Source organism: Triturus cristatus, chromosome 11 (genome assembly GCF_964204655.1).
Source record: "Triturus cristatus chromosome 11, aTriCri1.1, whole genome shotgun sequence".
Taxonomy (NCBI): domain Eukaryota; kingdom Metazoa; phylum Chordata; class Amphibia; order Caudata; family Salamandridae; genus Triturus; species Triturus cristatus.
Genome location: NC_140594.1, coordinates 184503416 through 184518704, shown reverse-complemented (window position 1 = coordinate 184518704; position 15289 = coordinate 184503416). Strand labels below are relative to the sequence as shown.

Here is a 15289-nt window from a genome sequence, read left to right as displayed (position 1 = left end):
TTAAAGTTGTCGCCAGGCAACAAAAATCTATCCATTTCGAAGGCCGGATTCGGACCAGGTGCGTACGTTGCATGGTTAATAGCAGATAGCTGGGAGGCCCAATAGTACCTCCTGATGTCCGGGAGCGCAATGCCCCCGTCATACCAGGGGAGAGTCAGTTTTGCAAGAGCAATACGTGCACGACCATCCCAAACAAGCCTCCTCTGTAAGCTCTCCACTTCCCGGAAGTAGGCCGCCGGAATAATATCAAAGGAGTTCTGAAGTGCGTAAAGGAATCGGGGAAGAGACATCATTTTAAAAAGCGCCGCATGACCGAGGGGAGACAAGGGAAGCTTACGCCAACGGGCCACGTCTAACCTCAATCTCCGAAGTGGAGAGAGGAGATTACGCTCGTAGCGGACCGCCGGGTCCAATGAGACGTACACCCCCAGGTACGTAAAGCCGGAGTGGGACGCCTTAATGGGAAAACGAGAAGGCAAGAGAGGAAGGCCACCGGATATAGCATAGACACAGGATTTGGACCAGTTAATAATCAAACCAGAGTTCTTGCCGAAGGAAGTAAGGATGTCAAAGAGCACATTGAGTGACTGACGTGGTGAGGTGAGGTACAAAAGAATGTCATCCGCATACAACGAAACTCGATCCTCGAAGCCAGGGGCCCACTGGATCCCTCTTATCGACGGTTCCCAACGAAGCCAAGCAGCGAGCGGTTCCAAAGCCAAAGCGAAGAGCAGGGGAGACAACGGACACCCCTGCCTAGTGCCCCTCCCAAGAACGAAGGGCCGGGAAACCCTCCCATTAACGACAACCTGAGCCAACGGAGCAGCGTATAAGAGTTTAACCCAACTAATAAATCCCGCCCCGAATCCAAACTTTGCCAGGGCAGCCCAAAGATACGGCCATTCTATCGTATCAAAGGCCATCGTGGCATCCAAGGAAACCAAGATGGCCGGCTCTGAAAGATATTCCGCCCTTGCAAGTAAGCCATGTAGGCGCCGCAAGTTAAGGGCCGTATTCCGGTGCGTGATAAAACCGGATTGGTCCGGATGCACCAGGTCACAGATAACAGTAAGCAGGCGATTAGCAAGAACCTTGGCAAGGATTTTCGGCCCGGCGTTCAACAGAGAAATAGGCCTGTACGAGGTGCAACGGTCCCGAGGCTTACCGTCCTTGGGAATCACGACTACAGTGGCCAGACGTTGGTCAGCAGGGAGAGAACCAAGTTCAAGCGACTCCGAAAACATACGACGGAGAAATGGCGCAATTTTATCCGGTTGCAGTTTGTAAAGTTCAATAGGGAGTCAGTTGGGGCCCATAGCCTTGCCTGAGCGAAGGGAACGAATCGCGGTAGCAATCTCGTCGACCGATAACGGGGCATCTAACTGCTCACGCTCATCCACCGACAGGCAGGGCAAAGCAATATCCTTCAACAAGTGACGGGAGTCAGCCTCATCCCTATCAGACACCGGGGAGTACACAGCACGGAAGTAATCCGCAAAACACTCCACAATCTCACCAGGGTCAGTCACACTCACTCCCTCCGACGTCTGAAGCACGGGGACCACTCGATTCACACTCTCCTTCTTATCAAGCCAAGCAATCAATTTACCCGCCTTATCCCCAGCGTCATACAGCCTACCCTGCTGTTCCCTATACATTGTCCGAGCAGCATCCGTAACAAGGGACTTATATTCGAATTGCTTCAGGCTGAGAGCGTGGAGCCCGTCCTGAGTGACAGCCGTCTCCAAGGCAGCCTCCAACCCCGATATCTCAGCCTCCAACGCAACCACCTCCCCGTTCTTAGCTTTCTTGGCCTCCACGATCAGGGATAGGGCGTGTCCTCGGAGAACCGTTTTGAAAGCCTCCCACAAGGACACTGAGGACAAGACGGACTCCTCATTCTCAAGAAAATACTGGTCAAGCGACTTAATGAGACCCTTGCGGATCTTGGGGTCACGCAGGTACCAGGAGTTAATGGGGGCGACCCGCCCGGCGGATCGCATCCCGGTATCGAAGAGGAGCCACAATGGGGAATGATCGGAAATGCCCCGGACCCGGGTGGTCTGGGCCGCTGGCATAAGAAAATAATCTAGTCTGGAGAGACTCCCGTGAGCCCCGGAGTAGAATGTGTACTGACTGTGTCGGATGTATCAACCTCCAGCAGTCCACTAGGCCAAAAGTGTCCAAGAACCCGCCGAGCCACGCCTGGGCGGCAGAGAGGGCTCTGGGAGGGTAACGATCCAACTCGCCAGAAATCACGGAATTAAAATCCCCACCCACAAGCAAGAGACTATCAGGAAGTTCAAGTAACATACGACCCACATCAGAGAAAGTGGAGGTCTGGAGGCACGGGGGAACATAGACCGAGACCAATGAAAGAGTCTGACCCTCCCACCGTCCAGTCAAGGACGCATAGCGCCCTCTGTCATCAAGAGTAACTTTGTCAATCTCAAGCGGGAGGGAAGATCGCAGCAAGATGCCCACCCCTCTGGATCCAGTGGTGAAGCCAGAATGTGCAACCAGTCGGTAACCCCCCCTGTTCATGGCATGACATACATTGCCCACCAAGTGCGTCTCTTGAAGAAAGACCACATCAGGGGCCAATCGGCGCATATATTGCAACACAACCCCACGTTTGATACGGTCCCCCAATCCGTTGACGTTCCAAGACCTAAGTTTCAACCCATCTCCCCCCCCCCCCCCCCCCCCCATCCCAACACAAGAAGCTGGAGTCCCCGGGCACGCAGCCAGACACCTAAAACTGAAAGGAAACAAACACACCGCCTTGAAAAGAAAAAACACACAACCCAACAACCACTGTCCCCCTCCCACCCCCACGCCATTGCAACTCCCCCCCCACCCTGCACCCCTGCGGACTATACAGCCCCCCCAACTTGCAGTGTGCCTGTCGCCCTAACAATCCCATGCTACAAAAAGACCCTAGAGGAGGAAAGGGACCCGTCCCCGCCCGCATCCAAACAGAACATTAATAGACAAAATATACAATTGAAGTAGAACCTGGCTGGGCGCAGAATGAAATGTCAAAGAAGAGGACCAAGAATCATTCCTGCGGAGGCCCTCCGCCCTCAGCACCGCCAGTACGCCCAGATCGTTCGCCCCGGTCCGGCAGGGAGTCTAACCAGTCACTCAGTGTCAGGGCGTTCAAAAAAGATAGTCCGATCTTCATATTCCACACGAAGCCTGGCAGGGAAAAGCATAGAGTATTTAAGTTCCAGATCTCGAAGACGGCGCTTCACCCCCTGAAAGCCCATTCTCTGTTTCTGAACGAGTTGGGTGAAGTCCGGAAAGAAGTTAACGGAGGCATTCTCATAGTTAACTGGGCCGTGCACCCTCGAGGCCTGCAGGATCGCATCCCGGTCTCTGTAATGAAAACGTTTTGCAATAATAGGCCTCGGGGGAGCTCCTGGTCGAGGCCTACCGCCCGGGACACGATGGGCACGCTCCACGGCGAAGAACTTGCTCAGGCCTGAAGGAGCAAGATGATTGAGGACGAGATCTTCGACCATGAGGTCCACCGGACGATTGTCGAGAGTCTCCGGTACACCTATGACGCGGATATTATTGCGTCGTGCCCGACCTTCGAAATCCTCCAGCCGCCGGGACATCGTGTCGTTTGCCGACTTCAGATCGCCAAGAGTTGCCTGGAGGTCTGATACATCCGTAACAAGAGTGGATGTCCTCAAGTCCAGCGATTGAACCCTCTCGTTAGTCTTGGAGAGATCCGCCCGAATTAACGTAACATCAATGGCAACCGTGTCAATTTTACGGGCCAGAGCCTCGTACTGCCGGGCGATGGTCTCCCTTATGCCGTTGATGGCGCCCATAACGTCTTGCAGCGACAATTCCGTAGGCACGGACGGGCCACCACCAGAGTCCTCCACGGCGGCACTTGCTGGCCCGGGGGATCCTTTGCCCTGGGTATAACGATCCATGATGTTACTCTGGACTGGTCCCCCACGGTGGGATGTCTTGGTCCTCCGTTTCTCGGGATCCCCCTTGCCCGCCATGTTGAGCGATGCTCACCGGAGGGGTCCGCCAGGACCAATAGCAAAGGGGTGCCAGCAGATCAGAGACAGACTGTCCAAGAGCCCGCTCGGAAGAGTGGAGAAAAAGGCACAAATCAGTCCAGTACAAAGGCCGGAGGACGCCCCAGCCGCACGACGTAGCTCCTCGATCAGGCCATGCAGAAGTGCAAAAGCGAAACTGAAAGTGGGGGCGCGGTCATTGGCAAGGCTCCGATGCCGTTGTTGTTCAACTACTCCCCGGCCCCACAGTTCACCAAAGCACCGGGCACAGCTTCCAGGTGGGCCTCCAAAATGCAAGACGCTATATTTCAGGTCTTCCAGGTCCGATTTACGTTCTGAAAAGAGTTATGGATTCAGCCAAGGTTCATCTTCCAGAATCCATCCACAAATCCAGGATAATGTCATTATAAGTTGTGAGGAGCGGCAAGGGTCCGGGGAGCCCTGTGCCTAAGCGTCCATCTTGGTTGCACGCTAGGCTCCTCCTCGAATTAAGATTCTTAATGTGCCCACATCCAGTAACACCCACTTTCTATCTTCTCCCAGAGATTGATAAGGATAACAAGAAACTACCAGGACGACCAATAATTTCTTCCAGGATAGTCTGACAGAAGGCATATCAGGATACATTGATCTCTTCCTGTTTGAATTTGTGAAGACATTGCCATCCTACATTCGTGACACTAAAGATTTTAAAAGAGTTATCTCCACTATTACTTGGGAACAAGACATGCTTATGATTGTATTGGATATAGCAAGCTTGTACACAAGCATCTCTCATGATCAGGGCATCAGACCTATCCAATATTTTTTGAAAGGAAGATCATTTGAAATTTGTGGAACACAATGTAATGCTCATAGATTTTCTAACATTCTGTCTTCCAAATATTTTCCTGTTCCAGAAACAGCTGTACAGACAAACACATGGCACGGCCGTGTGCACCTGCTTCGCCCCCAGTTAAGCAAATTTGTTCTAGGGCTAGTGGGAGAAGCGGGTGGCCTGGTCAGATACCAACAACACATGGGTTTCTTGCATAGTTGGATGGTATAGATATAACAACGAGCTTTTTATTTAATGGAAAGGGTCAAGAAAAGAAGCTGAAGACTGCATAAAAGCCCTGAATACCAATAGTGTTCATCTACAATTCAGTGGTGAAATTAGTGCAAAAGAGGTCAATTTTTTGGATTTGAAAATATTCATTGCAGATGGCCAGATCTGCACTACACTGCATCGTAAACCCACAGTTGGTAATTTTGGTTTAGAAACAACCAGTAGCCATCCAAATCCATTGATACGCAGTATCCCCTATTGAGAATTACTGAGACTCAAGAGAAACTATACCAGAAAACAAGACTATGAACAAGTTGCATGTGATGGACTAGACGGATTTAGAGCTAGGGGGTATTCGGACAAGGTGCTCAAACATGCCCAAAAGAGAGCAGAGAAGGTCTCTCGTAAGAGTCTATTAAAAGAGAAAACTGTTGATGAGAAATTAGGTCAAGAATTTAGGCTCATCACCACCTTCTCCAAAGATGCAGGCGCTATAAGTAAGATCATACGACGTGACTGGCATATTTTGAAAACAGATACGATTGTAGGAAAGTCAATACATAACTATCCCAAAATAACAAACAGAAAAAATTGCTCGATGAAAGATATCGTAGTACAGAGCCATTTGTCTGGAACTTCGATCAGTCCACGAATTAGGAAAATTACAGGATTCATTTCCTTGTATGCAATGTAAAGTGTGCAGAAATAGTGGCAAGGTACTCGTATAACAAGTACCGGGCTGCAGTAGACCAAAACCTATAACCAAGCTCTTGAACTGCAACACACCATATTGTGTATATTGTCTAATATGTCCATGTCAGCTTATGTATATTGGTAGCACGATCCAAAACGTAGGATCTTGGAGCATGCAAGAGCAATTGAAAAAAATCATCACACCTATCCAGTCACAAGACATTTTGCAATTCATCATAAAAGCAACACATACCTACTTCAATTTTTTTGTCTGGATCATGTTCCAGCTAATGAGAGGGGTGGAGTCAGAGTAGCTAAGCTAAGAAGACTAGAGTCCAGATATATTGTGGATCTGCAAACTAAGATGCCTCTCGGTCTTAATACCGAGGAACTAGCTGTCCATTTAGGATAAAACAAAATAATATATACTGTAAGACATGGTAGCTAAATGAGTTCAGAAGCCCCCCCCCTTTTTTTTTTTTTAATGCAGCTTGTTTGGAAGTGTTGATAATCAGCAGGCTCCCTATAGGTTAACATTGAATTTAATGACGTTCTTCATCAAATAAATCCCGCGCTCCCAGCAGTTGCCGCCCTGCTCGATGCCACCAAGGCCTTTGATACCTGGGAGTGGCCCTTTCTGTTATATCTCCTCCCCCGGTCGGGTTTTAGCCAGGTCTTCTTACGAAAAGTGCAACTCCTTTACACTCTCCCCACTGTCCGTCTCCTGATAAATGGACAAATCTCAGAGCCCATTCCCATCTGGCGTGGCACTCGGCAGGGCTGTCCGCTTTCCCCCATGCTATTCGCTGTGGCAATGGAACCCCTCGCGGCTCGGCTCCGTCAACACCACACTCAGAGGGGCATTGGTTTTGCGGCTCGTGCTCTGTTGTTCTCCATGTATGCGGATGACGTTACCCTTTATGTCCGTAATCCCCAAGAGAACCTCAGCCCGTTGGTCCGTGAGGTGATGCGCTTTGGTGGCTACTCCGGAATTCAGGTCAACTGGAATAAGCCGGTACGATTCCCCCTCAAGGACGCCACTGCGCCCTTTGTCCCCGATTATCCCTTTGTGTGGGCCTCAGAGCCCACTACTTATTTGGGCATTTGGCTGAGCAGGGACGTAGATGAACTTTGGAAATTTAACTTTGGCCGTGCAGTGGACTGGTTCGAATCCAAAATCCCTCTTTGGAACCGGCTGCCACTTTCTCTGGCCGGGCGCATTGCCATTGCCAAAATGGTGGTACTCCCGAAGTTTTTATACCTATTCGTTAACATCCCCATCCATCTCACCTCTCACTTCTTTCGCAAAATTCGCTCTCTGCTAATCACTCTAATTTGGGCCGGTCGGCAACCCCAGATCGCCTACAGCACACTCACTCTCCCGATGTCACGTGGCGGGCTCGGCACACCAGATTTCAAGCTTTATGCCCACAGCGCTGAGGCCAGTTTTCTCCATTTCTGGCTTCACCCCACCCCGTTTCCACCCATGTTGCGGTAGAAGCTGATCTCGCTGCCCCGTGGCCGCTCACGACCGCCCTATTTGCCCCGACGAAACTCCTTCGCAATGAAATTGACATGGTTGAGACCCTGCGCTGGGCCTGGAATGGGCTCCGCAAATTTTCTGGCTCTGAAGTGCTTTCCGCGAACAACATGCCAATCGCTCATCACCCCGCTTTTCCTCCTCTTCAGTCTTCTGTGATGATCAAACGTGCCGCGCGTCTAGAACTTTCCACAGTGTCAGACCTTTATCCTGAGGACATTTTTTTCTCGCTTGCCGCTGCTTGCCGCTGATTCTGGCCCCATGGACACTGTTATATTACAAACTTGAGGCTATTTGAAAGCAGCTTCACCCCACATTCCCTCAGCCCCCCCTCCTCGATGGCCACTCTTGATTATCTATATGCATCTTCCTCTCCTAAAAGGCTGGTCACTAAAATCTATGGTTACACACTCGCAGTGTCCGTCATCTACACTGACAGAGCGCGCGTTGCGTGGAGCGACGACCTGGAAACCGAAATTTCTCAAGCCGACTGGCTGTACTGTTGTAATCAGATCAAACGTCTCTCCCCCAAACTATCGTTTGTGCCTTATTCACTTCAAGTACATACATCGGTTATATCAGGCCCCTGCCCAACTCCATAAGCTGGGTACTTATTGCTAGTGATAGATGCCTGCGCTGCTCCGCGCCTCCAGCTGACTTCTCTCATCTCGCCTGGCTGTACCCCTGGGTCTCTGCATACTGGCGCGAAATCTGCGCTGCCATCTCTGAAATCACTTTGTCACTGATCCAACCTGACCCTCTGGTGTGCCTCCTAGGCTTTGTCAAATTCTGCCCGGATGCCACCCGTCGATTGACTGCCATGCTGCTGGTCCTTGCGCGGCGTAGGGTTTCCATGTGCTGGGGTCGCAGGCCTGCGCCTAAGATTGCCCTTTGGCTTGAGGATTCCTCCCGCTGCCAAACCCTCCTATCAGAGTTCTGGGATCTTCAACCAGCCAGATCACGCCCACTTGACATCTGGGGTCCAATTGTGTCCTATCTCTCAACTCGCAATCTACAGCGCCCTGTGACCTCTCCCGCCTCCCCACCGGCACCCTGCCCGCGGCAGCTGCCGGTGGGGGTTCGTGAGCTGCTCTCTTTTTGCTCATGTCCCTCTCCTATACCTTCTGTCTCTCCGCCTCACTCTTGATGCCTCTTCCTGATATAGGTTTCACCTCATCGGTGGTTACGTGTTCTTGTCCCTGGATTTTGCCCCTGTTGTCGCAGTGTTAAGAGTGCCTCTGCTGTGCTGTATTATATTATTGTGCTTACTCCTTTACTGCTGTGGAATCTTGTAACTGTACTGTGCCATTTTTCTCAATAAAGGTTTTTTAAATTATTTTTTTTTTAAACCTTGAATTTAATAAAGTAAATTAAATATCTGAAAGAGACACATTAGTGATAGATTCCTCACCTTAGAATATCCCCAGGCGTCAGACTGGATCCGGAAAGCTTTCTGTAGCAGTACCCCTGCGCATCAGTAGGTGGCGTCGTGCGGCACCGCGTCTGTCGCTGGCAGCGTAAGCGCCGAGATGACGTCACGGAGACTACTTAGGTGCCACCCATGCGCGCTTACGTCAGTTCTTTCTTTTTTCCGCGCCAGCAAGCGCAGATCCAATTGAGCACGTACCTTAGTCACTTTTTGACTACCCTTTTTGAGACTTTTTATCTCCCTTTCTCCTTGGTGCACGTAGGGATGCCTGGATTTAAATCTTGTGGGGCCTGCCGTCGCAATATGTCGGTGGCGGACCCCCACGATGTTTGCCTCTACTGCCTGGAGATCGACCACGACTCCCGGGACTGTCGGGCCATGGCCCGAAGGCCTTGAGGTAGTGGCGCCGGAAGCTGCTGGCGGTCCCGCACTCGTCCAAGCGCTGTTCCCGGTCCAGGGAACGCTCGCGGGGCCGCAGTCGTCCCTCCTCGGGCTCCAAGTCTTCACCCTCCGATTCGGGTAAGAGACGGCACAAAAAGAAGTCAAAGAAGCGAGTTCGCTCTCCGACGTCGCCCAGTAGGTCCTCGGAGGGGGACAGGGGTTATACCCCTTCGGCTCCTTTAGAGCCTGGGAGTCCCGCTGCCTACCCACCTTACCTGGGTCCGTCGGCGACTCCCAAACAGGTGCAAGAATCTCTTGCCACCATGGACTGCCTCTTTAGGCCTCGGGCTCCCGCCGGCACGCCTTTGGGCCCCGCGGTCCCGTGTCCGGATCCTGTTGGGCCGCCGGTGGATCCAGCTTCGGCGCCACAGGATCCTGCGCCGTTGGCCCCGGCGCCACTAGGTCCAGCGCTGCCGGCTCCGGCCCCAGCGCCACCCTCCGCTCCGGCACCGCAGTGGGTGCCCTTCGTCCCGCTATTGCCCAGGTTCCAGGACCATTTTGTTCCGGCCTGGGAGCCACATTGGGATGCTGCGCTGGCTCGGCCCCGGCAGGCGCCGTTCCCGACGTTGTTTGTTCCTTCTCCGGCCCCAGCTCTGCTGCCGCGGTCTGTTCCCCATGCGACAGAGGTGGAGGACGACTGGGAGGGTCCAAGGACCCTCTTGCCCGTCAGTGTGACTCCGAGAAGGACTGGGTGGACGACTTGGAGGATGCTGGCGACCTCGACATCTCCTCTGACCCGGGGTTTGCCTCTCCCCCGCCTACATGGAGGAGGGTGCCTCCTACACGATGGTGCTCTGTCAGGCAGGTGAGGTTCTAAACCTTGATCTCCCTACGGTAGCCCTTAAAACTAATCTCCTCACTGAGGTGCTCCAGACGACGTCCACGTCGTTGGAGCCCCTGCTACCATTTAACGAGTCCCTCACTGACATCTTGTTGGGCACTTGGTCGCAGCCCGCCACAGGGGCCCCTGTGGATAAGAATGGCGCCAGGCGTCACTGCCCGGTGCCTGGTGACCCCGCTTTTCTGACCACTCATCCTACGCCTGAGAGCCTGGTTATCCAAGCCTCAACGTCAGAGTGCCTTTCCCACGGCTCCGCTGGATAAGGACTCTAAGAAGCTGGAACAGTTCGGTAAGCGGTTGTTCTCTTCGGCTAGCTTCAACACCGCCTGCTTATTGGGCCGCTATTCCCACGCGGTGTGGAATACAGTTGCACAGGTGTTGCCTCAGTGTCCTGAGGAGACCCACGCTGTGCTGTCCCAAGCTGTTGCTGAGGGTAAGGATACGGCTAAGTTCGCCATTCAGTGTAGTTTGGACACGCCGGACTCACTGGGTAGGGCAATTTCTATTACTGTGGCGCTTCATCGCCACGCCTGGTTGAGATCTACCGGGTTCTCGCTGGATGTCCAGAGCTCGCTCATGAACATGCCCTTTGATGGCACTCGCCTGTTTGGCGATAAGGCTGACCGTGCACTGGAGCATTTTAAGGACTCGCGGGCCACGGCCATGTCCTTGGGTCTTTCTGCAAAGTGCCCAGCCACTCCTGGTTTTCGTTCCTTTCGTGGCCACGGCCGAAGCGCCCAGGCACGTTCCTTTGGCAAGCCAGTGCAGAACCAGCCTCAGCGCAGACGCAGCTTCTGTAGGGGCGGATCTGGGAATCAGCGTGAGGGTCAGTCCACTTCCGCCCCCGCTGCTTCTACCTCCAAACCTTCCTAATCCGAGCTTTGTGGAGCACCGCACGCCGGTGGGCGTCAGGATCCGCCACCACCTCCCCCACTGGCGCGATATCACATCGGACAAGTGGATGTTGCAGATCATCCGCAGAGGTTACTCCCTTCCCTTTCAGTCCTCCCCTCCAGCCATGCCACCTCGGTGCCACCGCATGTCGGGGGATCACTTGGTACTTCTCCAGCAGGAAGTCACGGCCCTCTTGGCCAAGGGGGCCATCGAGTGCGTTCCTGGGCCGGAAGTAGGGAGTGGTGGTTAATCCCACTACTTTTTGGTCCCCTGCGGCCCATCTTGGACCTCCGGAACATCAATCGCTTACTCCGGAAGGAGAAGTTCAAAATGCTGACTCTGGCTGAGGTCCTGCCTGTCCTCGACCCTGGAGACTGGATGGTAGCGTTTGGCTTGCAGGACGGATATTTTCACATCCCCGTCCTGCCGGCCCATCGGCATTACCTGCGGTTCACGGTAGAAAAGGAGCATTTTCAGTGGAACAAGTTTGTGGCATGGTGTACAGCAAGGTCTGTGGATCCCCTTTCTGCCCCTCTTTCCGAAGTCCTTCTGTTCCTACTGTCCTTGGCCCAGTAGGGTTCTGCTCTGGGCACTATCAAAGGTTATCTTTCGGCCATCTCCGCCTTTTTGAGGCTTTCAGATCAGCCTTCTCTCTTTAAGTCCCCGGTTGTTAACCGTTTCCTGAAAGGCATTACGCACACGTTTCCTCCTGTGTCGTTCATAATGCCTCAATGGGACTTGAATCTTGTCTTGGCATATCTGATGTGCGCTCCCTTCATACCTGTCCTTTGCGTCTTCTCACTCTCAAGACGGCTTTCCTGGTAGCCATCACCTCTGACAGAATAGTGAGTGAGCTTCAGGCTCTTTCTTCCAAACCTCCTTTCCTTTCTGTTCATCCGGACAAGGGGGTTTTAAGGACCCGTCCTTCTTTTTTGCCAAAAGTTGTCACGCCCTTCTGCATCGGGCAGACCATCACTTTGCCCACCTTCTTTCCGCCTCTGCATCCTTCAAAAGAGGAAGAGAGGCTCCACCGTCTGGACCCAAAATGTGCGCTCTCGTTCTACCTGCAGCGCACACGACAGTTCCGGGTGGATGACCAGCTCTTTGTTGGCTACGTGGGCTCCAAGAGAGGTCGGGCTGTGCACAAGCGGACCATCTCTCGGTGGGTCGTTCTCTGCATCAAGGCCTGTTACTCATTGGCTAAGAAGGAGCCTCCTGTGGGGCTGCGTGCCCATTCTACCAGGGCGACTGCAGCCACTACTGCCTTGGGACGCGACGTCCCCTTGCAGGAATTTGTCAGGCAGCTACGTGGGCCTCGCTGCACACGTTTACTAAGCATTACTGCCTTGACAGTCCGGTCCGGAGAGACTGCTTCTTTGGCCTTTTGGTATTGCTGGAGTATCTATTCTAAGGTAAGGAATCTATCACTAACATGTCTCTTTCAGATGCACAAGTTACTACTTGTGTAACGATATATCTGTAAGAGACATTAGTTAGTGATAGATTCCTTACCGCCCCACCCATCCTCTCCGTTCTGCGAACTGATTTCTAGGGTTAAGGTCATCCCTTTCAGGGCCCTAGTTTCTTGGCACCAGTGGTCAGTATCTTGCTTAGCTCTGCGTTCCTGGCGCGGAAAGTTGTGTACAGAACTGACGTCAGCGCGCATGGGTGGCGTCATCTCGGTGCATACGACGCCAGCGACGGACGCGGTGCCGCACGACGCCACCTACTGACGCGTAGGCGTACTGCTAGCAAAACGTTCCGGATCCAGTCTGACGCCTGGGGATATTCTAAGGTAAGGAATCTGTCACTAACTAAGGTCTCTTACAGATATAGCGTTACACAAGTAGTAACTTGTGCATTTGGTGGTGTGAGATTATATATATATATATATATCTTATCAAAACGATAGGCACCAATTTTATCATTTGTTCGATGTAATGAGTGTCATTCATCTTCACCAAGCACTCCACAAGTGCCAATCATGCAGTGAGCACACAGAGTATTTTTTAAATACTTCAGTTATAAAAACAAATATTTAGTTGTGGGTTTTATATTGCAACTAACTGACTAATGGATGATTCCTAATTGTGGGATTGTGCTTCTCCAAACAGGCTAGTTTTTATATCCTTACTTTATGATTAACATGAGCTATGACAGCAGGCCCAGTCTCTTGACTAAGACTGGTGCAAGCAGAACAAGCCTCCTTTGTGCCCTTAAAACTGCTTTTGTGGGGTAGGTGAGGTGTGGTGATGAATGAAAAAAACAATTAGCTTGCTTTAATTATTGTCTATAAGGCCACAAACGGTGATCAAATTGAGAAAGGGTGTATAAGTCTTATAGGCCAGCTTGAGATGTAAACAAATACCTTCCTTTCCGTGTCCTATGCAGCCAATAAGGCCCTGTAAAAGTCTTTATCAACTATATTTTATGTGTTGCTGTATCTGAAGATGAGACGGTATTGTTTTATGGCGATCTTGTTGGTGGTCAAGTATTTCCTGTTTAAAGATGAGATCCCTTTTTGACAATTGTCTTATCTTTTTAGACTGTGTCATTTGCACTCTGGATATCAAGTTATTGTTGTAGTGTTCTCCGACCCCTCAAATCAAATTTGCAAAAAAAGAAGAAAAAGAAAAAGGATACTAGCACAACTCTGGTAAGCATCACATAGATGATTAAGCAATTAAAATAACATATCCGGTAAAAAAAATTGTAAATATCTGCAACTCGCTGTTTTCTGGAGAAAAGTTTTTCAACATATTTGTGGTACTCTATATGTAATGCTACTGATGTGTGTTGCTACCCCCACCCTCCACCATTGCTGAAGCCTTTTTTCTCCATTCCTTAAGAAATTAAACAGAAAATGTTTTTAAAAAAAAATACCAAAAAAACATAATGCAATCACAGTTAAAGTTCTAAAATGAAATTTATTATTTATTATTTGCCATTCTACAATTACAAAAGTATAATTTAATGTTGGTATAATGTTTGGGGGCCTAGAGTCACATTTCAATCTCACCAACATTAGGGAAAGTGCAGGTATTTCTTTAGAGGAGGGTCTAGCTTTAGTATTCTAACTCCAATTCCACCATAATTGGGGAAACTGTCTATATGATTGCATGGTAGAAGTCACAATAACTATTCAAACTCAAATCCCCAAAAATATTTTCAAAAGTGCTTATGTTTGGGGTTTCCGATTTGCTATTCTTATTCAAGTACCATCAGTATTGGGGAAAGTGTATATAATTGTGGGAGGCAGATTTACTATTCTAATTCCAGTCCAGTTCTGAAATGTGGACACAATTATGAAATTCTACAAAGGGTCATTTGGTTTTCCTGTATAAATAAATGTGTGAAATACGCAAAATAATGAATTAGTAATTAGTTAAAATGTAAAAACAGAGGAGAATGTTTTCATCTGTAATATTTCGCTTTGATATCTACGAAAGTAAATATACTATTACTTCTATCAGGCTCTTCCTGTTGCCAAGGTATATAGTGTTTTCAGAGGTCCAGTAACAAGAGAGGCCCAGAGTCAAGTGAACTGTGGCTTTCATTGCTTATATATGGTAAACTATAATTATTGAAAAAAGGTATGAAGAAAACCCATGCATTTTTTTTATGTGCCCAAGATGCTCAGTTTAGGAATAGGGATTATTTGTATCACTCTGAATTTGGGGTTACTCATCTCATATCTTTATTCAGATGGTGTTGGGTACCATACATTCTTTTTTACACTCTGCCTAACATTTCAAAGGCAAAAATGTAAAGAAACTCATTTCATTTCATTAGTCTTTATTCGATTAAAAATCATAAAAGAGACAACATCAACAAATATACAAAACCCACATCAATAAATTACATAAAGATATAAAATATTCCAAGACTAATATGATAGCATAAAACAGTACAAAGCAATAATCCACAAAACATGGAACCCAATAATAGATTTTAAGTCTGCAAATGTTTCCTTCTTATGACCCAACACAAGGACCAGAACTTCGCCACGGCAACTACAATAACCTCCTTTGTGTCGCACTTAAAAATGAGCAAAGCTGTTTGCGCAGAACTTATACCTAACTGTTTGCACAGGGGCTTAATCCACTTCATACGGGGTACTCTATATGCTGGGCAAACAAATAGCACATGAGGAATAGTCTCTGGAATCCCTGGGCAACAGTGGCAGGAAGTATCCATATTTAAACCCAGATTTTGGCCCCAATTTTTGGTAAATGATTTTAAAGGTAAACATCCAACTCTAAATTGATGGTACAACTTCCTGTCTCCGCTTCCAATAATAATGTCCCAGTAGGGTTCCAGTGAGTAATCGACCTTATGGTCCATAAAGAGATCAGTT

At 49.8% G+C, this 15289-nt stretch overlaps 1 protein-coding gene across 1 annotated transcript in view; it reads left to right on the top strand.

The window, feature by feature from the left end:
* The window catches only part of NAA25 (N-alpha-acetyltransferase 25, NatB auxiliary subunit), a 792299-nt gene that overhangs the window by 648503 nt on the left and 128507 nt on the right, over positions 1–15289 (top strand). Inside the window, exon 22 of the mRNA XM_085636118.1 lies at positions 13478–13588. Coding sequence (XP_085492244.1) covers positions 13478–13588 — 111 coding nt within the window. The remainder of the gene's footprint in view (positions 1–13477; positions 13589–15289) is intronic.